This window comes from Diabrotica virgifera, chromosome 4, assembly GCF_917563875.1.
Source record: "Diabrotica virgifera virgifera chromosome 4, PGI_DIABVI_V3a".
Classification (NCBI taxonomy): Eukaryota; Metazoa; Arthropoda; class Insecta; order Coleoptera; family Chrysomelidae; genus Diabrotica; species Diabrotica virgifera.
This window is the reverse complement of record NC_065446.1, coordinates 235409608-235434023: the sequence shown is the minus strand read 5'-3', so window position 1 is coordinate 235434023 and position 24416 is coordinate 235409608. Positions and strand designations below refer to the sequence as shown.

The 24416-nt window shown below is 32.9% G+C and overlaps 1 protein-coding gene across 2 annotated transcripts in view; it reads right to left on the bottom strand.

Moving 5' to 3' along the window:
* LOC114324264 (uncharacterized) overlaps window positions 1–24416 on the bottom strand; it is a 466791-nt gene that overhangs the window by 123256 nt on the left and 319119 nt on the right. For both annotated transcript variants that reach the window (XM_050649910.1, XM_050649911.1), the window contains exon 6: window positions 22837–22941. In XM_050649910.1, the coding sequence (XP_050505867.1) occupies window positions 22837–22941 (105 nt within the window). The remainder of the gene's footprint in view (window positions 1–22836; window positions 22942–24416) is intronic.

Sequence of the window (24416 nt, the reverse complement as noted above, 5' to 3'; positions counted from 1 at the left end):
TGATGAATCTTCTGTAGTAAATATTCCTATATCTTTTAACGCTGCACTAAGAAGAATAATTGCTGCCGTCCTATCAGAAACACCCGTTCTGTCACATGCCTGTGCTACACTTGGTAGTTTTATTCTCATCTGAGAAGTTGAAGGAGTATCGACCCTGTCTTCTAATTTAATGACATTTTCTTCTGATGAACTGTTGTTTGAAGTCTCTTCTTCTAGATTAGATGACACTGACTGGTATGCTCTGCCAATTAAAGATTTTTTGTATTGATCATCATATTCATCATGCCTGATTCTCCTTTCCTCGGTTTTACTCTTACGCTTCCATCTCTTTTCGAGTACTTTTGTAGTTTTTTGATCAACTCTACCGATTACCATTTTACCCGAAGTTCTTTGGTCGGTTAGAAATTCACGTTCAAGTACAGGTACTTTTAATGTACAAGAATAGCTTAAAAAGTCTTTATACTTGCATAAAGGTATATCAAAGAGTTTCTTTTCGGCCAATTCTCTAAATAAAACAACCTGTTTTGAATTATTAAGTTTACCGTCCTTTTTTAGTCGTTTCATTATGTTACGATATTTACCGTGGTATTCTCGAATTTTATGTAATATTTGTTGGTCTGATACAACACAAATGGAACTTTTCTGCCACAAGTTTTTCAAGTCTTTTATTAAACGGGAACAGACGTCATCAGCGAAACTAGGTCTTTGTTTACTTTGTTGTACAACAATTTCTTGTCGACGATATAAGTAACATTTAATAATATCCGCGTAGGTCGGCAACACATTGTTCTTAAATGGTTTTTGTACACCAAACACAGGGCACAATGAATCACGTCGCGTAAAAGACATTTTTTACATACGTTAACTGCTCTAATGCTGCCAAACAACTAAAATATTTCAACAGCATAAATCAGCGGGGGCAGGCGATACGTAGGTCTACGACCAAAACCGATTTATTGCGACGGAGTTCGTGAAATCCTGTTAGCCTCGTTGGCGCTAACCCGGCGCAATGCGGTGTCAAAGAGCATGTAGTATTGCTTCAAGGTCATTATATTGAGTTGCTATTTGGTTCTAGGAATGTTTTGTAATACCTTCTTGACGTAATTATCCAGTAATAATTATTCATAAGATATTAGTGACAATAATAAGATATTCTATATATATTTTTAAATATAGGGAAAATTCCAATTTTCAAAGCGGTTTGGGCAGTAGAAGTTTTAAGTTGATTGACATGAGATTTTTTTTGGTGAATACTGGTAGTAAAAGGCAACTTTTCCACACATAGGCTTTAGGGAATTATGAAAAAAGAAATTTCGCTCCACCCTAATAAACATGTGTAAAGAATCGGAAGAAAAAGAAATAAAATTGATATGTGGAGAAGAAAAGGAGAAGGAACTGCGCGAAATATTGAGGGAGTATGAAAATTTAAAAAATGAAGAAAGCAGAGTAGCCAAAAAGTATGAAAAGTCATTTGAGGTTAAATACTTAGGAAATCTTCGATCGAAATCTTACCCTATCCCACATAAGTACAGACACTGGGAAAAAGGAAGCAATTGTTTTTCAGGTGGGACTCCATATTTTGACACAATAGAAAAGTGTTGTTGTCGAGAGAAAATCTGCTTTTTGTTGCACTTATTAATAATGATTTTATCTCAAAACAAGGCGGGGATGTTATTGTGTTTCAATTTATCAATCGAAGATAGAATAAAAAATTTATTTTTTTTATATAACGCGGGCACATAAATTTGATACACCCTGTATAGTGATTTGTAAATATTTATTAGAAGTTAGTTTTCCAGCAAGGTGGTATCTCCTTAATTACTTTTCGAGCAAGAATTAAAAACATATTTGTAAATAAAAGTGAAGTGAAAGCTATTTAGGATTTTAATTTTAAACCGATTGTTTATTACGGGAAGGCAGAAACCACAGGTAATTTTAATTATTAGTTTTTAGACAAATAGTTTAAAAAAATTTTGAATTTTAATCGCTTTTTGTTTAACCCCGAGTAAATGTTGTAGAATTCCCCGAAAGTAATTATTATGATGGTAGGAATGTTTTTGAAAGAATGACTGTTTGTTTTCGAATGAAAAGAGAGGAAGGTGGAGAGATAAATGTTTCTGATTGGCTAGGAAATTTGGAATGGGGAAAGAGAAGCTTGAAAGTTGAGACAGTTTGAGAAAGAAAAGATTATTATGTTATTTGCATCGCTGAAGAGCAGTCAACGTTTTCGTGGATAGTTAGATAACAAGTACCAGTGGTTGTTTGATAGTGGAGAATAGAGCTGAAAAGTGGAACGAGAGACAGATCAAATTGAGACGAAATACCTCTTTGATTCTGTATTATTTTGAGAAGGAGAGGAGAGAATTTTTGGAGCTGTTTGAATCGAGTGCTGGTTAAAAGGGGCCGGGCTCGTTGTTTTTGTTGGAGAATTGGTGCTGGTGTGCTGCTAGATTGAAACTTGAGAACGGAGAGGGCTTTGATGGGTAGTCTAACATAGTCAACAAGGGAGAGCTGTTTTGGGTCAAGAGAAGACGTCAGAGTGAGTGAAGCAAAAGGTCAGTCAATTTATGTGAAAGATATTTTTATGTTCGGAAACTAAAATTTTGAGTAAAAGCATATGAATTAAGATTCCAATATTTCAAAACTTAAATAGGAAGTATAAGTAATTTTGCGAATACCTACATTTGTTTGTTTAGCTTGTCTTATCAAAGTCATCGGGAACAAACCGATAAATTGTTATTTGAACTAGAATAAATTTAAGTGGTAAAAATTTCATTCGGGCAGCTGTGTCCACGGGTTTTAATTTGATCAATTTTTAGAGTATTAATTTTGATAATAAAAGAAAATTCTGTATGCTTATTTTATATTTCTGTTTAATTCCTTTTCCTAATATTTTTTCCCGATTAGAGCCAACTAAGAGATACTGAAACCACGAGAGAAGATAAGTATAACATAAGTATTTAGATATTTTTTTGTATTATAAAAAGGCACCCTGAGATTTTTTCTTAATTTTTTTGTATGATTTGTGACAATTGGATAATTGATTAAATAAGTAATTGGAGTAATCAAATAAAGACTAATTGATATAAAAGTAATAAAAAGTAGATCAAAACAATATATTTTTTTTATGCATATTTTCTAGATAAACATGCATATTTTTGTATGAAATACTGCATATTTTTGCGCATATTTCATATGTTTTTATTTGCAAATTTGCTTAAGTCTAGGTATAACCGTTCAAAAGATACGAGGGGATACGGACTTTTGACTAACACTGTATTATAGTTCATAATAAGACATCATCTAATTTGGGTTATAAAAATGGAATTCCTCGATATCCGATATTCAGGCAATAAAAATTAGAATAATATACATATTTATCTCAACTCCATTACAATTCAATTTACAAAATCAGAATCAATCCAAAACTCCCATCGCTTCGGAATTTTAGAAATACAAAAGATGGAAAATTGAGCTCCTCATAGTAGCTCCCAAATTGAAAGCAAATACCCGGATATTCATATGAATTTCATTATGTGTATTTTGGGGTATTCAACGTGTGGGAAAGTAGAAAATGGAACCTGCCTCATTTAATCTCCATTTGGAATAGAATGGCAGCAGTCGCGCAGAAATATGTGTTTGTTGAGGACAGTTTAGTATATGTAACGAGTGTAGCGTGGCATTCACTACATTTATGATTATTATGTTTTCCTTGTTGTAGTTTGCTTCTTTACAACACAATGACGTGTATTATACTTGGTTGCTAACTTAAAATGAAATACAGAGTGAGTTTTATATACAGTTCGCTGGAATAGGTGTTACCCCTCCCTATTAACTAATTTATTTTTTAGCACATAAGCAAGACGCTTAGCCAGGTCCATTTTTAAAATAATCATAAGGTTATTACAGCATCAATGTTTCGAACTTTGATTTTCATACGTTTAATTATTTTAAATCTTTTCTAGTTTTTGTCTTTAGAGATATCGTAAATTAAATGACAAAATGTGTATGCCTTTACTAATAGGTAGAGCTCGGGAAATATGCAAAATGCATATTAAGTGCATATTTGCATATTTTGGATAAATTTTATAAGTGCATATGCATTTATTTAAGGCGCATATTTTGAGTTAGTCATCAAAAACCGCTTTAAAACATGCATTTTTTCACGAAAAATGAAAATCTTTGATCTTTGATAACTGAAAAAGTATTGATTTATATATTTTAATAACTTAGAATTTGTCTCTTTATTTATTTGTGGGTTTTTTCTTCTTCTTTTTCTTCTTCTTCTTCTTCTTCTTCTTTAAGTGCCATCTCGGCAACGGAGGTCAGCAATCATCATATTTTTTCGGACTTTGGAAATGGCTGCTCTGAAAAGTTCATTAAATGAAATTTTGATGTAAATCCGTACCATTCTCTCGGGTTACGCAGCCACGATATTCTGCGTCTCCTTATGCTTCTTTTTCCTTGAATCGTTCCCTGCATAATGAGTTGTAGCAAGTTGTACCTCTCTCCACGTTTAATATGTCCGAGATATTCCAATTTTCTGGTTTTGATTGTATTTAAGACTTCCATTATTATTTTTAATTATTTATTTTAGTATTCTTATTATAATTAAATAAAGTAATTTTCACCTCCGAAAAGGGGGTCATCCACCCCCTTGTGGTAAAAGTACAAGTTGGCACTATTTCACTCTTGTTTATTGAGATATCGTCTAACCATTCACCAATTTTCGTGAAAATCGATGGTGGTTGACTGAAATAGAAGGTAATAGTTGATTTCTAGCTTCAGTGACGACACATTGGAATTCAATAATCGAAATGCGCATATTTGCAAGCTCATAAATAAATAGTAAACGATATGTGGTCACCAAATAATTAATTTTTTTAATTTTAAGTACAATTCTCTCTCAAGCCGGGAAGATGGGGAGGTTTTCTTGCGAAGGGGCTGTAGCTCAAAAATCGAAATGCGCGTATTTTAAAAGTTTCTTCTTAGAATTTATACGCTATCTATACAAATTATACCCTCGATTCGATATATTTTAATTTTTCTCATTTTTCTTTTGAGCTGAATCAATTAAAGGTTGTTCGAGGGTTAAGGGGATAAGTTCAAAAATCTAAACTGTATCACTTCGAAAGCTCATAAATAGCTCATAATTCCGCCGCAAAGATCAATTCGATATCTCTATTTTTAAGTAGTGTGATGCATTAAATGCATAAAAGCATATTTTAGTGCATATTTCAACTGTTTTTTGTGCATATTTGCATGCATATTTTAGGATTTTTAAGTGCATATTTCCCGAGCTCTACTAATAGGTAGTTAAACAACATAGTGAGATATAACAAAACCGTTTTATTAGGTTAAATTCACATTTGTGTTCTTTCGGCCGAGTCTTGTGCCTTGGACCGCTATCACGTCTTGTACGTTGGGCAGTACAAAATCAATGGGACAAAAAAAGACATATTTTTATGTTGCACAAGTAACTGACGTAAGGCCCGATTTAACGGTACAGTATCTGAAGAGAATTCTGAACAGCAACACATATTCTGGCCCAAGTGGTTAACAATTTGACATTGACATTGAAGATGTTGTGCTCAAACTTAAACCACCAAGTCAGGCTGGGTTGTCTGAAAGGCAAAAGGAGTACATGTGTTTGACTTAGATTTTGAGACGTTCAATGTTGAATAACACAATCTTTTTGTATATATTTTTAAAGGTTTACGGGTGGTTCAACGTACAAGACTGCGTGGTTCAAGGTACAGTACCGGTTTGTACCTTGGACCAAATTAACTTTAATAAATAAAATTCTAAAAAATGTGTTTGGTTTTGTTTTATTAAAATTCCCCTTTAATATAGTATAATATGGTGTGTAAGCTACAAGGTATTTCAAAAATTTTTCCTTGAAATTTAAAAACTTAAAAATAATTGAGCTTTGAAAAAATCCGGTTCAAGGTACAAGCCTCTCCCCTACTTATTAGTTTTCTCAGGATTCGAGAAAAAACAAATGAATTTAAAAAGCATTGAACCGAAATTTTGCGCCAACGCTGTTACAACGTATTAATTATTATACAGTGTTGTAATCAGTATTTCAAAAGCTTTTAAATGAGGTGTAACATGATGTACTTCCTCATTTAAAAAAATCAAAGTTTTGACTGTCACCTGAAGAGGGATTACGTAAAGTTCGAAACATTGATGCTATAATATACTATGATTATATTAAAAATCGACCTATCCAATCGTATTGCTTATGTGCTTAACATAAATAAGTAAATAGGGAGGGGACCTATTCCAGCGCAATGTATGTGTTAAAACTTTGTAACATATCGATAAGAGTACTTCTATTTATACGATCTTAATATAATTTAACGCAAATTGTACTACCTTTTACACATGTTCTAATTATTATCTTGAATATCAGAAAGGTTATTAAATGAATACGATATTTCCGTGTGACTTGACGATCATCACGCAAGAATTTAGTTTATTTTTCTTTCTCACATTTCCAACTTTCACAAAAACAATTTATTGGTTTTAATTCACATATAAATTAATATAACTCGGATTAGAAGCTCAATCTCAGTTCGGTATTATTGCATGTAAGCTCTCACCATCTCTAATATATCTTTGTGGTACCACACCGCCCTAAAAGGTTTTATTTGCTTAAAATTTAACTTAGACACTCACAAAAATTAATTATTGATTTCCACCTCCTTTTCCACCTAAAAAAATCTAATTTAAGGCCCCATTTTTTTGACCATTTTTTATTTACATTTTATAATATCATAATTTCATAATATCATATCATGTTAAAAATAGTTAGTTTAATTGTAAAAGTGTATTGCCAAAGTTTGTGTCGTTTATTTGTTAACAATTCTATCTCTGTAAGTAGATATGCATATCAAAATAAATACAGATTTGAAGTTTTGCAGTCCGTACAGGTTGAAGGTTTACATTGTTTAAGATACTCAACTGAATTTTTTTAATTCTAAAAGCGGCTTACTCTGCGAATGCAAAAACACGGTAAATTACCGATATTTTGCTTTGCATTACAGATATCGGAAAAAGTTATTTAAACAAGTTTTTCCAAATATAATTCTAATCCCACATACCAAATTTCATCACAAAATTCGCACTTTTAGTTTTTTCATTATTTGTAGTCAGGATCCTAAAATCCGTAGAGGAGGCTGCTGGCCGAAAAATCTCACTTGCCCGATCTCCGGGCAGCGTGTGCGTTAAGCGATGTGCAGCTCTAAGGAGTTAACCCTTATCCGGACAAGGTGGGCCCTACGGGCCCGAGACTTCAATTCTTTTATCATAAACTGGTAAAAAAAATTTTATTGAATATTATGCATCACTGAATTTGTTTAGAAGTATGTTTCTTTCAACATAGTCATGAACTATTCAAAATATTCATTATAATTTTTGAAATTATTGCGTCGAAAGAATTTTGTCACGTAAAGGGGCAACACGGGCCCGTCGGACCCTATTTGTATTTATATCTAAAGTCTAAATCTTTGTTACAGAAGTTAATCTGGCAGTTAGGTAATGTTTTTGTGGATTATCTAAACGACTTTTATGATTCCGGAAATCCAATAATAAAGTCTAAACGTGTAACAAACAATGTAAAATCTCTTTGATGTGAACATCAAATAGATGCTTACAATAGGTGTTATATCTATTCAAAAGGAATTTTAAAAACTGATAACCATTGTTGGAATGCAATAATATTGTTAGGTACGTACCTATACATATTTTGAAATAAATAATGCATCTGCTATCAGTCGTTTCATATCGATGTTAGTATCGAGAACTAAGCTCCTAAAATTATATTGAATTACAGTGAAAGTAGATAGTGCGAATAAAATGTCCCAAAAACCATTATCAGCTGCAGAACTGCAAGATATTGCTAATAATGTATGGGATTCCGATGATGAAGGATCTCCTGAAGCAGGTGGCATTGAAAGTGACTCGGAAATTGAAGATCATCTTTCGGATGCAAGTGAAGAGGATGATTGGCAAGTAGTATTGAGTGGTGACGAAGAAGAATGTGTAGCATCAGGTTCCCAGATTTCAGAGTATGTATTTTTTGAAACTAAGGATGGAATTAACTTGAAGAGTCAACCACAACCGACAGGACGTAGGCGATCCTGCGACATAATGAAAAGCAAAGTGCACAAAGTAAGGTTAGCCCCTGGTCAAAATGTAAATGATCCTCTTGATTCCTTTTGTTTGTTTGTGGAGGAAAAAATTGTGAACGAAATAGTAAACTGTACAAATAAAGAAGCCGAAAAAGTCCTGGGATAGAGAACTGGAAATATTGCTACTCTCTAGAGCTTAATGCCTTTATTGGACTACTACTAACTGCCAGGGCACCTGAGTGCCAACATCTATAATGTAGATATACTTTGGAGTAAATTTTATGGACCTACTATATTTAAAGCTACCATGAGGTTAAAACGATTCAAGAATTTTCTAAGATTTGTTCGATTTGATGATAAGGACACGAGGTCTGAAGGAAGAAGGAATCACAAATTAGCAGCAATACGCGATGTGTGGAATCAAGTCAACAAAATCTTTCAGAAATACTATTTATCAGGAAAAAACATAACCTTCCAAATGTTTATTACCTGTGAATAAATATTTTTTCTACAAAAGTTTTCTTAAATTTCATAATTTTTTGCAAATCCTTCAGGTAGATCGCACCCTCCAGATAGACCGCATACTATAGTAGCATACTTAATCTAGACAACTTAAATTTAACTTTAGTAAAAAATCGAAAAAGGATATTAGAAACATATGGGTAAATATGAATAATACATTCAAGAACAGTGGTGGGCCCAACGGACCCGAGTTGCCCGGTTACGTAAGTAAAATGTGTTGCCCGGATAAGGGTTAAACCATCCTTAAACGCTGCTGGGGTAGGCGGAGCATTAGCAAGTGAGTTTTTCCGGCCAGCAACCTCCTCTGCGATTTTAGGATCCCGACTACAAATAATGAAAAAACTAAAAGTGCGAATTTTGTGCGGAAATTTCGTATCTGGGGTTAGAATATTATTTGGAACAACTTGTTCAAATAACTTTTTGCGATATCTCTAACGCGAAGCAAAGTAAACAAAACAGTGTAGCGTGTGTAAAAAATTTATGGGGAGGCTAAGCCTCCCTTGCCTCCTCTGACCAGCCGCCACTGTCAAACAGTCTCAATTAACGATTTACAATTTTTTGGTTACTATTATACATCCATAGATTAGACAATCTAACGTTTATTGCTTTAACTATTCTCGATTTTCTCACTCTCACGTTCGAGATTGACACTCAGAACGCGGTATATTAGACCTGGATCCCGCGTATCAAAAAAGTCGATTAATAGAGAGCTAAAAATTTGTTAATAGCTTTATGGTGTCTAGTCGGACAAACTTTGATATATGGGAACACTGGAACAGGGAAGTTTTAATTGTGGAACAGCTTAAAAATTTGGAACTAGACGAACAGACTACGAAAACGTTCCATGTATTTTGTCGGACACAACTTCCAATTGATTTGTTACCATTTCATTAAATTTTCATGCAAAAATCAGACTGGTGTTTATCACCAACTGTTCATTTTGATGAGTGTAATACGAAGAGCATGTCAAACGACAGGAGTCATGTTGGTTAGTATTAACAGTCGTCCCGGCGCAAAGTGAACCTAAGCCAGACACAACCTGCGCCGGCGGGACGGGTGACCCGTACATTTATTTTTCTAGCGTGCCGCATATTAAACACAACCATAGCCACCTTTACTTTACAAGCCATGAAGAGAAAAAGGCAACGTCGCAATTGATGACGTCCGTAGTCCTACTTTCGGACTACCGCTTTCGAAACTACGAATTTAAAGTACAAATTCTGGTAAAATTTATAGTATTTTTTGAGCCGAATAAGAAAATATTATTAATTAGAAGTTTTTACAAAATAATATTAAAAGAAATTCCTTGTAAGTAACGTTTATTATACAAAAAAAAGCAATAACAAGAATATAAACGGGATTCATTTTTTTCGAATCCTAAGAAAACTAATAAGTATTTTTGAAAAATTTAAACGCAGAATGAAAGATTACGTTAGGACCGAGGGCCGAAAGTCCCTAAAAACTTCTATGTTTATTTTAATAAGTTACAGGGGTGAAAAATTAAGAAAATTTAATGTGATTTTTAGTTTCAAATATGTCATTAAAAAAACATTTTATTCATTCTAAGGGACTTTCTGCCCTCGGCAATAAAGTAATCTTTCATTCTGCGTTTAAATTTTTCAAAAATACTTATTAGTTTTCTCAGGATTCGAAAAAAATGATTACATTTAAAATACAGGCGTCAAAATTTTACATTTTGTTCCTTTCCACTAAAAGTTTGTCGCACTTATTTAGAAACACCCTGAATTGATAAAGAACAAATCTAGTTGTTAAACATAAGCGAATTAATCAAAAAAACAGAATGTTAAGAAAACCGGAGTCTGTAGTTGGCTTTTAATTTCAGTATTTTATAAATGCCCGGTACACCATAAAAATTTAACTGGTTAGCAACAATATTATTACAGCGGTATTGTAAAAGAATTAGGGTATAACATATTAAAAAATCACTTAAATCTGCCAACAGATTTAGGAAATATAAGACATTAAAAATGACAAAATTTTTAAGTGGACGGATTTCTATATGCACGCAAGTTTATATAAAAATATATTATATTGAACTAAAATCATCTTAATAACATACCTTTTAATGTTCTTTATAATTTGGAGCACGAAATATTGTAAAATATTTCAGTTTACCTGTAAATACAGTGAAAATTATTTAAAAACAAATGAGAACTGTCAGAATTAATCGGTCTACCAATAGATGTTGCCAAGTTTCAACTTCATGGCTTGTTAAGTAAAGGTGGCTATGACACAACCCAACCCAACCGTTGGCTATCGACGTGGCGAATAGAGACGGCAAAATAAGTGCGGACATGTAACGGTTACTTTTGATACCGGTTCTCAGTGGTACTGAGTACAAATACTGATTACAAAATATTGATGTATCTGATCCTTGTACTGAACTGAGTAGGCAACTTAAAATCGGTATTTCCGTAATTGTAACTAGTAACGTTTTAAAAATATCTTACACGTCCCTAGTAGTCGTAGCAGTATAACTTTCGAAAATATCGAATTTGATCATAAGCGGGTGCATAAAAAAATCTTACACTGAGAGTCACATCTGGTTTTCGGTGAACGAAATTCCACCGAAAGTCACCGAAGATTCACCGAAAACCAGATGTGACACTCAGTGCGTATCTTTTCGCAATGCATGCCACATGCGAAGTAGGATATTGCTTCGGTATGCGAGCTCGCTAATAACTACATATTTACAATAATCTCTCCCCTACTGTTCGGATCACAATCATTTACAATTACTGCAAGATCGCAATCATTTACAATTACTGCAGCTCATAAATTCGTAATCCCTTCGCTACTGATCGGTCATAAAAAAATAACACTATCTGCATATTTCGTTTTTAATTTTTAGCCATAAACAATTTAATCTGTAATAAACAAAAATGTAATACGCCGACAAGTTGAACTTGAGGGTAATACGATATTTTTATCGATCACGGTTTTAAGTAACATGAATAATTTTTCACCTTATTTTCTAGTAATGTGTTTTTGTAAAGGCATTACGTTGATTATTAATTTCGTATCGCCGCCTATTTAGTCTACCAAAAGTTATCAGAATTTAATGACAAAGACAGGAGTTTTCACTCGGGGTGTTGACTATGCTAATATTTTTATTTATCCTAATAAATTGTACTTTGGTACCATCCGTATTAATTTTCGAGTAATTCGTTTGCACCAATTTAATACCGAAAGCCCTTGAAAGTCCAGAAGATGACGTCCTTTGCAGTGACCTTGGGCACCAGGTGATCCAGCGGTCTGTTGTGATGGCATATTCGTTTTTAACCACCTCAAAAACCGCCCGAATAGTCCTGTTGCACCAATTTAGTGCCGAAATCCCTCGAAAATCAAAAAGATGACGTGCTTTAGTAGCAACCTTGGCACCAGGTACTCCGGAGATCAATTCTGATGCCATATTAGTACTAAGTGACCCCTAAAACATTCTTATTAAATTGGTGGATTCTGCATCTGAGATTCTTCAATTTGTTAGTAGATGTCGCTGTATCGCGTCTGATGGGAAATTTGAATTATTTTTCAGATTCCCTTTTAAATGATGGTAGAGCTGTTTTTCGGTCCAGAGCGGTCCAGAGTTTTTCGGGTGAGTAATCCTTTTGCATTGATTTAATGCCGAAAACCATCTAAACTCCAGGAGATGACGTATCTTACACTGATCTTGGGAACTAGGCGATCATCCGGGTATCCGATCTGATGGCGTAATCTTATTCAGTGACCCCCAAATAATAAATTTTGTTCCTTAGTATACTGCTTTTGACTTTATTTTTATATTTATGCAGTTTTGGATGCATTTTATACACTTTACAGTGCAATTATGCATTTCCACCTATTTTTGAATAGTAGACCTTTTTCCTGATTAGACCTTTTTCCTGATGTCATCTTGCATTGCAACATAATGCAAAAAACTGAAAGTCTCTAGGTGCTGTATTTAAAAATTTATTTATTTTGTGCTAAATGTCCTCGTCTATAGAATTTAATGACAAAGACAACGCAGTTTTCACTCGGGTTGTTGACTATGCTAATACTTTTATTTATCATAATAAATTGTACCTAGGTACCATCCGTATTCATTTCAGATACTTCCATCTCGCAAACAAAAACACGTAAAAATAAACATCTGGCAGTGAGTCACGCGTTCCACGACCCAAGAAAACTGTACGCCGTGACAAACCTTCCCAAGCTAGACCTGCGAACGCATGAACTGATAGTAGGATGCGCAGAACGGTCTACGCAGTCCGCCGGTGAAGGTTGGGTCTCGCTTAGGTTCAATTTGCGCCTCGCCTAATCGTTGCAAGAGAGTTAATTGAAAAGGTAACAAATCAATTTGATGTTCTGTTCGACAAAATACATGGGACGTTTTCGTAATCTGATGTTCCAAATTTTTAAACTGTTCCATAATTAAAATTTCCCATGTTCCAGTGTTCCCGTAGATCAAACTTTGTCCGACTAGACACCGTTAAGCTATTAACAAATTTTCAGCTTGCTATTAATCAACTTTTCTTTGGTACGTGGGATCCAGGCTTATTATGGAACGCCTCAATTATCTTAAAAACGGCTTACACGATTTTTGTAGGTTTCAGTTACTAAGGGTATTGTAATACGGCCTATATTATGGTGGTATTTATGTTGTTGTCAGATCTTCCGTTTTTCTGGAAATCTAATGAACTTGCTTATTTAAATAAAACATCTTGTATATTTTTTTCATTTAAAAGTCCTTAAAAAATTCTAATTATTTTTCATGTAAAGTACCATATACCTAAATGTTATAATTTTGGAGCATTTGGATATTTATTTAAGCAATTAAAAATATATAAAATAAAAAAAATCGGCCCTTGCAAATACATATTATTATTAAAGGTTTTTTGAATAAGTCAGAACAAAAAAGGTTTTTTTTGTAATTTTCTCTAGAGTTGATCGCATTGTTTGTTCAATAGAGCTTCTTTGACTTTATTAATTGTAATAAGGGGTTTCAATAAATAAAAATAAAAATTGTTTCTTATGCTCAAAAGAAAATTAATGTAATTCACCTCTATAATATTAGAAAACGTATATAAAAAATACCATTCTTATTGGTGTTAGGCGAAAGAATATACAAACAGCAAATCAAGAAATATTTTTTGAAAAATGAATATTTAATAAACCGAGATTTTGCCGTGCTTCAAACCTTTAGGGTCAAACATTCTTTCAATGAGCTTTTAAATTTCGAATACATCAACTTTGAACTTGGCTACACTCTCTACATATTCGATGTTGTAAATATGTTAGCAGCAATATATCATCCCTGTAAAAAGGCAACCTTTCCCTATTACGAGTATAAAATTGCAACGAGATCCTTTCCTTACCTGGGGCGATTGGCAGTGACGTAAGTTGAAGGATTTTGAGAATTTGTATATAGAAAAATTCAATGTTGGACGGAAATGAACTTCTTTGTGAGTTCCAACAATTGGAATATAACACAAAAATAAATGTTTTTTATGAAATCCTTCATAGCCCAAAAAGTAACATTATGTCGATTATCCCAGTATTTCCAAAAAATTGAGAACGAGTCAAACTCTAAACTTCTACAAATTAAAGACACAGTTGCAGAGACTAAATTTGTTTACGGAAGTTACTACGACCAGAGTGAATTTAACTGATTACGATTAGGCCATTCTAGACTTACACACTCATACCTATTTTCCAATGTTAATCTACCAATATGATGTGAGTATGACGGATACGAAACGAGCCGCGAAGCGACAAAATTTACTTCGAAATATCTGGCACTTCTTGGGGTTTAACCTCAATTGGGCAACTTCAAGTCGACTTAAAACATCTAAATTCTTTAGATGGTCTTCAAGAGTCTCCTCCAGGTACAACATACACCAGGCACGGTTTCTAGGATAATTCCTAACCCATTTTCTACAAGCCTCTCAAATGTCGCAGGAGCATTACAGAGTCCAAATGGCATAACGTTGAATTGGTACAATCCATATCCTGTGGTGAAGGCTTCCTTATGCACTTTGTCCATTTCTACTTGCTAATATCCATATTTCAAGTCTAACATAGAAACAAATTTACTTCCAGTCAACGTAGCCAACGTGTCGTCGAACCGACGCAGAGGATAACAACTACCTTTCTTAGTAATAGTGTTCAACAAACGGTAGTCCACACAGAACCTCGCAGTTTCGTCTCTCTTCTTGACCAGGACCACCAAAGAGACCTATAGGCTGTTAGAAGATTCTATCGTGAAATCTATCATTTCTATCATTTCCTGAAAAATCCTTTCAACTTCCGCTCTCTCCGCCTGTGGTAATCTTCGAATAGTTTGACGAATTGGCTTAGCGTTATTAGTATTAATTTTATTCTTGACATCGGTAGTTATTCCCATCTTTCCTCCTTTCGGAACGAAGTAGTTACAATATCGTTGAAAAATTCCATTAATTTTCTTTTGTTCACCCGATTTAGAGACTAGCCTGCAACTCCAACCACTTGTCGTTGGAATTATCGGTCGGACGGTTTATGGATGTCACGGGTACACAAGTTCCTACTTTTGTCTCTTTCGTGATGGTAACTGGGTAGTCATTGACATTAGTAAGTCTTATAAGAATTTCTTTAGCAGAAGTAACCAATTCCTTTCCAATTATGATTCCTCGACCAACCTTTTCATCGTGGTTTAAAGGCTCCATCATAACAGCTTTTCCTTCTTCCACAATTCCCTGTAGCTTATAACACTATTAACACGTTGCCGCGACAAAAATATACGTTACGACGAAGTTCACCCTGTAGGAATAATGGAAAATAGAATTTGACAAGATGCTGATATGTCATGTAAGGGGATGTTAACCTGTTAACAATTTGAAGAACATGTCCTCGGTTGCTCAGAATCGGAAGATATACAGGGTGTCCCCGAAAATAGTGCGTTCCTTAAAGGCATAGGTAGAAGGCATCATGTAGAGCAAAAAAGTCTTATAACATTTTTTTCTAAATTCCGCTGTTTGAGCAAAAAATCAAAATACATTTTGGAAGGCAAATTTAAATCTGACAACTATGTGCAGTACAAAAATCTAAATAAAGACAGTCACAACTTTAGTAAACGTTATTGAACATTTTCTGTTGTATTTTCAGTCGTAACCTATACGAATTAAACCATAGTAGATAGTTACTTACTTATGTTAAAATAATAATGTATTTAAAATTTCCAGCTTTAATCCAAAACATTAATTAATTCAGATAATAGCAAATGCCATATTATTAAAACAAGAAATAGTTATTTTGCAGATATTAAGTACCTACATTAGGATGAAAAAACGTCTCGTAAAAACGGGATTGTCCCGTTTTTTAACGATCGTACCGGGGGTCCCGAAAAAGTCTCCCGGGATGCCCAAATGTCCCGTATTTACGTTGGCATTATTAGAACATAATATGTGACGTTGGGTTGATGATTTTTGTTGCGTCTCTCTTCGATCCATCCAATAATCCTTTAAGTGGATAATTAATACATATGATTTGTCCATAGAAAATTTAATATTTTTCAGCAAGGAATTAAAAAGATTGAAAGAAGTACAAAAAGTGTCATGAAAGTTAGGGATTGTTCAAGTATTACGTAACGCAGCTGGGGGGGGGGGGGTCAAAAATCTTCAAACATTGCGTTACGCAATAGTTAAACGCCCATTAAGTAGAGTGCGTTACGTAGGGGGAGGGGGATCCAAAATCGCGTTACGTAATACTTGAACGCTCCCTTAATGATGTATTGGAACCTATTCTCATAGTTTTGACCAGAAGAAAAAAGGAACAGTTCTTATCATTTAATGTAAAATCCATTCTTAAGTGTGGCAGTATTATGCAACAAGACGAAATTAACTTCAGAACTGAAGTTAATGACTTTTATGAAACCTGCAAACTTACTGTATCTTGAAAAATGGAGCGTACTTTTCTCCACTTTCTCAAAGTTTAAATGGGTGCTTTGACGGAGATTCCCAGTTGGAACAAATTGAAGAAACTCTGTGTTATTCGAATGAAAACCCCATTCATAGAAATCATACTTTGCTACTTGATCAACTTGCACCATTAAGGGATTTTGTAAGTGAAAAAAATAAAAAATGAACTGATCAAGATAACAAACTACCTCAGTGTCACTAAAAATGGGTTTGTTTTTTAAAACGCATACCAGACCAGAAATTTTTAAAGATATGCAAGTATGTGTTTGCGATCCCTGCCCTGAACATTCAAAGGACTGAGGAAGGAACAATATGGGAGTGGATACCCTTTCTGTAATCTTGTAGGTAGTTAGTCTACAATTTAAAAATGGACTGTTTTAGTTTTTACAACTTTATATTGGAAAAAGAAGAGGTTTTAAAATTAGCTGGAACGAAAGAAAAATATCCCCAATTAAAATCCTAAAGATCTTTGATTCCTAAAATTTTAACTTTGACCAACAATTTAAGCTATCTTGTTTAATTACGTTTTCAAGTAGGTACCTATGTTATAATAAATAAGTGTTCATTCCAAAATTGTTGTTTTAAATTAAATTACATATTCATAGGAAAAATGAAAAGGATTTATAGGTCACAAATTAGCTAAAAAAAGAATGTCTCAATAATTATGTCTCCATGCAGGCGCCTCCGTCGGACACCCCTTTAGTTGGAGTTCATCGCCCCAAACCCTTCTTGGTTATGACCATAGATAAGATGACCTGTTTTTTCAATTGGTCACCCTAACCTACATAGATGTCGACGACCTTCAATTATAGTAAATAAAATAAGGTTGGATTATGCTAAAAGCCTTAAGTCACAAACGATACTATTGAGTGCCCCTTGACTGCGGACGGCGACGTTGTCAGATTGGTTAAATTTCTGTAAATAAAAATTCACGTATATGGAAAACAATGTAATTTTTATTTTGGAAACGGCTAACTTTAGAAAAAAATGTTATAGGACTTTTTTGTTCCTAATTGTGAATTATATTCATACCTTAAAGGAATGTACTATTTTCGCGGACACCCTGTATATTGGATCTTAACGGGGTGTTATTAATATCCTCTTATTAGCTTAGAAATAAAGAAAAATAGAAAAATCAAATAAGAATATCAAATAAAAAGAAATAAAATATTGGGCGCGACTGGTTTCCTCATGGGAACCAAAAAAATATACTAAAATAGAAACATTAAAAGAAAAGATAGCTAAATCAACAATTAAACAAAATACATAGTCAATATACAAAATATACAAAATACTTATGGCGTGACTTACCTTATGTGTTTCTACTCAGAAAATTCTTTGTTGTACTTACGGAACAAGAGAGAAGGAAAAGACAATAATAAAATAATATTTTGCAATGAATCAAACATTTTTTTTGAAACAAAATGAAATTAAAAAGAACTATGATCCCTTACGGATTTACAAAAAGAGATCATTAGAGAGCGGAATATATGCAACACAACATTACCAAAATATGCGCATATATATGCATTACTTTTACTACAAATATGCAGGTATTTTTTCTAAATTTGTCTAAATATGCAAAAGCATATTAAAAATACTCAAAAATAAAACAATATATTAAATATAAACATTTATGTTTAAAAAATTGAACCTACATTTATGTTTAATACATATTTATTTTTCACATTAAAACAAATGAAATGACACACAAAAACTGATATTATTAAATTAAAAATCTAAATTATAGTATGAATTTATAATCAAATATTTTTCAAAATTTTCAACTAGCAACTTGTGCCTTCTATCACTAAAAACGTGTTTGGACACAGAAAAAGTTCGTTCTACATCTACTGATGTTATAGGACAATATTTTAATTTAGGCAGTAAACTAATTTGCCAAGTCGTAAGATCTTCAGAAAAGTTGCCTTCAAAAATACGTACAACTTTCCTCAAACAATCGAAGCCCTCATTGTTTTCTAAAACATTTTTTAATTTATTTCTAATTGTAATCCCTGTATTTCCGGGAATTTTTTGACAATGAGAAGAAAAAGTGTTAACAAGATTAACCGAATCACTTAATTGTAAATTCGTTTGTTCTAATGACTTTATTAGATCTGGTAAAAAAAAAAATGAAATGTGAAAATGAATGTAACTTACGATTTTGGAACAGGCCTTGCAAAATACTTTGTCTCCACTTAGCTTTAACTCGGGAAAACACTTTATCCAAGCACTTTTTTGAATGCTAGACATATTTAAATTTAATATAAACCAATCACTTCAAAAACACTAAAAACGATACAACGTTTACTTTAAACAAATTTTGGCCGGAAACTGACAAAATAAATATTAGACCCTTAAAAGCAGGTAGGTACCTACGACTTGCTACGCTAATAAAATAATATTTTTCTGGGAACACCCATAATTTTTAAATTCAGGTAATAATGGGAAAGTCCAGAGAGATAATAATGAGCGATAGATAGATAAATAACGAGCTCGTTCATATCGAAGTTATAAAATTCCAACTAAGAGAGGAAAATTTTAAACTTTTATATAATTTATTTTTAAAATATGCAAAATAAATCGTGTTTAGCTTAAATATGCAATGTTGTGTTTGTTGTCTGAAAATATGCAATATATGCATCTATATGCACTTTGCATATATTCCGCTCTCTAGAGATCATATTTACCAAAAAGAAAATGAAAAGTTTACATAAAAAAATAATACCTTGTACATATGTACATCATAGTCCTGTATTTTCTCGTAGTTGTTTTTAAGTCCAAGGCACAGTTAACATCACTAAATGTCACTTTACAAAGGAAATAGATACATCAGGTTACTTCCATAGTTTATAGAAAAATTCAACATTTATTTCTTAAAACAAATCGGTACTACTCGAATAAAAGTATTTAAGAACTCATTAGTCTTTTCGTATATTAAACGTGATCAAAAAATATAAAAGGGACTCCATGCTTTAACTATGATGTTAGAAACTGCTAACACAAAAAAAAATTTCTACTCCTGCCTGCATACGAAAAGATTATACCAATTGTGGAATAGCAATATCGACATCCGCCTAACAGTAGCGAAAATGCCCGAGCCTACGTTCTAAACCGCCATGTATGCCGGGCTGGGCTAAGCTACCAGCCGGCCGAAGAACTTGAAACTACATTTTAAACTTCACTTGATGAGTCCAGGACTCTCGATTCCAAAACTTAACTGCTCTACAGCTCAAACGTGACTGCTACAGCTCAAACGTAACTGACTTTCTCGATCTCCTCAAACTCAATCTTCTAAATTTCAACGCCCTTCCAAAAATCATTCGATTTCTCCATCAATAATTCTCACAACCAATTACAGACTTAAAGCCCTCACTTAAACAAAATCTTAACCAATAGGAAATTGCAAATTAGGCTCTGGGTTAAACCCTCCGGCGTATACCAGAAACAGCTCATCCAATCACCAAGAAAATATACAAAACCGATTTTAGAAGTTCCTACGACCTTCTTCCCATGAAAAGCCTGATTTAGCTGTCTTCACAACCAAGGACCGTTCTCAGACGCGTCAGCAAAAAGGACACTTGTTGTTGATCACTCAGAGCTCTTTAAACTTAGGAACACTTTATATCTATAAGATAAATATTTTCCAGTCCCGCTGTCGTTAAAAACACATTATGGAGAATTTACGACTTTGATTCCTTTTACGGTAGAGCTCAAACTCATATAAAAGAGATATGAATATGCATGAGAATCGAGAACGAATTACGTAATACCATGGATTTGTGAGAACCCGTCGATTCTCTGAAACACAAACATGGTCCTAACGAACATGAAATTATTAGGTAGAATGTTTATACCGGGGTCGTAACATAAATACGGTCTTAACATAAAGAAATTAAGGGGTGAAATATCAATGATTTTCGTACCGTTACAAGCTGCGCTACTACGAAAGTTTTACTCATCGCAAGCACAACTTTATCTTATTTAGTGGCTGGTTGCACAGTGCTGTCATTATGTGGATGAACAACTACCTCCTCGTTGCCAACTTTGATTACCGTATTTTTAAAATCCAATTTGTAACCATGAAAATTCATTACTAGAGCAGTAAGGATCTGTTTTTAGGTGGATGTGAGAGGTGGCATTCAGATTTTTGCGAATAAAGTTAGGTAATAACTTCGTTAATAATAATTGATTTATACTCCTTCTCAAATATGCCCGGAACATTAATAAAAAAAATAAAATATTTAAAAATTTCAAAAAATATCGTTTTTTTTTCTACTTTTTTTAATTATAACTTAAAAACTATTTATTTTAAAACAAAGTCCTGTAGGAATAAAACAAAGACAATTAAATTTTCTATCAGATGCTATTGGTTAAAAATATCTTAATTTATCACCCTTGCTTCAAAATAGTAATAAATATAAAATAAGAGGGCAAAACAAGCCTGTTATTATTCAATGATTTTCCATCACTTAGGTTACACATGGAACCTTCCTAATTCGCTTAGAAATCTTTTGTAATGTGCTAAAACCGTACATCAAGTTTCATTAAAATTGACTTACTAGATTTTGCATAATAATTTTGCAATATAAACTTTTTTTTCAAAATTAAATTTTTTTAAAATCTTGCACAACAAAAACTAGAACATACAAAGATTTGTCAATTTTTTTACATATAAAGAAGTACTCAACCTATCTAATGCACTTTACAGAACTGAAATCGGATTATTTAAGCAGCCTCAGCAATGTTTTAAATTTATAAATAATTTTTTGGCGTATAAACAAGTTAGTGCTGTGGCCAGGAGGGGGTGCTACGGGCTCCTTTATTTAGATGGACTTACCCAAGTTTTTTTTATGTATTTTGATCCGTAGAACACGAATTTTTTGGGTAACAGTTGATCCGGATGTCGATACGATTGTTATAAACAAAGAACTTGAGGAATTACATAAAATCGATTTTTCGCAAAATTAAACATTTTTTTGTATTCATTGGGTAATTCTAAGCAAAAAATGTTCTTACAAGTTTTTTCGTAGGATGCATAGTTTTCGAGATAAACGCGGTGGAACTTTCAAAAAATCGAGAAATTGCAATTTTTGAACACAAATAATTATGTTAAAAATAAAAAATGATTAAAAAATAAAATAGCCATTCTGCTGACAGCATATGAAAGTTTAAGTCAAATTATACCGGTTTTAATTATTTGCATTGCTAAGAATTAATTTTTTTATTATTAAACAAAGCTATTTTTTTATAAGCCAAAAAATTGTTTATGAATTTAAAACATTGCTGGGGCCCCTTAAATAACCCGATTTTAATTCTGTAAAGTGTATTAGATAGGTAGAGCACCTCTTTATATGTAAAAAAATTAGCCAACTTCGAAATGGTCTACTTTTTGTTCAGAAGATTCTTCAGAACTTCAGGTTCAGATTTTAAAAAATTTGAACTTTTTTATAAAAATTTAGATTGCAAATTTATTATGCAAAATTTATTAGGTCGATTTTAATGAAATTTGTTAAACGATTTAAGTATGTTACAAAGAATTTCTTAAGTGAATTACTAAAGTTCTAAGTGCCACCAAAGCGGTTAAAAACTATTGAATAACCACAGACTTATTTTGCCCCCTTATTTTGTATTTATTCGTATATCATACAAAATTTAATTATCTTTATTTTATTTCTCTACGACTTTGTTGCAAAACGAATCGTTTTAAAGTTATAAGCAAAGAAAACAGAAAAAAGTCGATGTTTCTCGAAATTTTCAAATATTTTAATTTTTTTATTAATATTCCGGGCATATTTGAGAAGGAGCATAATAAATTATTATTGCTGAAGGTGTCACCTAACTGTATCTGCAAAATTCCGAATGCCACCTCTCACATCCAAAAATAGAAGTTTTTTCGCAGATCCTTACTGGTCTATACGTCCATTCCTAATATACCTAACAACATTTTAAACGTTTTTCTCGTTTTAGGTATTCTGGCGCTTATTTGGTTTTCGCAATATTTGGACAATCTGTCTTCTGGGAATAGTCCCTATTGTCGTAGAACTTCCAACAGCTGTTAGCTAAATCAAATATTACTTATAAACTAATAAACTGTTGCCGATTTGCTCTCATTACAAACGTTTACTTAAACAAAACTATAAAGTCAATACAGTTAAATAAACAATTCAAAGTTCCTTAATCGTTCTGTACCGTCTGTAGCGAAGTTACAATAATACTTTACTTACCTCCTAGTGAATTGGTGGATGTATTGACTTTATCTCTGTCAAAACATTTACACTGAGTTTCGAAGCGACTATCTGACGGGCAGGCGTTTCTACATTTGCTGCATTCTGAAATTTAAAACAAAGTGTTACCTGATGTGCATTTAATTATCATAATCTTTTATTAAATTTAAAAATATTATACAGAGTGAATTTTATGTAGGGAACGCCACAATTATTGGGAACTTGCACATTTTTTATTACATAATAATGTTCAGTTTTGTTTAAAACTGAGATTTCCAAAATCCACTCTTCAAAAACTCATAATAATTTAGAAGTACAAATTTAAAGTCTTCTCTAAAACTTTATGGTTATATTTATATTTACGGTTATGTTTAGGTATATTCTTCTTCTTATTCTTAAATTTATTGGTCTCCATCTACTTGGGTATTTGGACAGCTCATCGTCGCGGTATAACGTAAAAATATTTATATTCTAATGACATTTATCCTACGTCATTTTAATACCAGTTTGTTGAGATTGAAGTTTGATACAATTTTTGAAGGAAAATAAAGAAGGTTTACTATTGAAAATAAAAAAGAACACTATAAGTGTGTTTAGTGCCATTTTGTAAAAGTACAAATTTTTTATGTGATTAAAATAGTTCAAACGATTAAACGTATTTTCTACTGACGTTTATAATGTCTAATTTAAAAATATATACAATTTTGTTTACTTTGTTGCTGCAGAATATAAACACAAAAACATATGACGTCACAACGCGTTTTTGGCTAGCTGCAATAATAGTCTGGGCAGATTATCGGAAAATAGGCCATTTTTGGAAAAATTATTTACCAGAAATTTTATTGTTGGACTCGATCCTTATGATTGTATATATTAATAATATAGGTATGCGAAGTCCGCAGATAGTGTGCTACTTTTTTTATAAACAAAATGGCGTCCGAAAATCGTGTTTATTTCCATTTTTGCTCTATAACTCAAAAGATTTTAACTTTACACGAAAAACACTCAAATAAAAATTCACCGTAATTAAATTCTGCATAGAGATGTGTTTTTACTTTATCGTACTACATATGCAGTATGAGTATAATAGATAAAGTTATAGGATCGTGCAAAATTTTTTTTTCAGATTTCACTTTTTTTCGACGTCTTGAGTCTTGAGTCCCCCTGACTCTAAAAAGCAAATAAAAAAAACATGTCGGAAGTATGTACGTATGTACGTACGTACGTATGTCGCCACCGCCCAGCAAAAACTACTGGACCGATTTCGATGAAATTCGGTATGAGTAAGTTTAAGGGAATTTTGTCGAGAAACTAAGCTTTTGAAAAAAACCTCTCAAAGGGGGGCCGAAATAGGGGGTTATTTGGGGCCCATTTTTGCAAATTTTGACCGAAACGAAAGAAATTTAACTTAAAGTTAGCTCATCGATAGGTGAATAGAAATAAGGAATTTGACATTTCCAAATCCAAAATGGCGGCCAACATGGCCGACCGCCCACCCGATACATTTCCCTACCAATCTAAAAACTTGCTTAAGATAAATTTGATTTGAAAAAACATTTATGTAGCCTAAAGATGGGGCT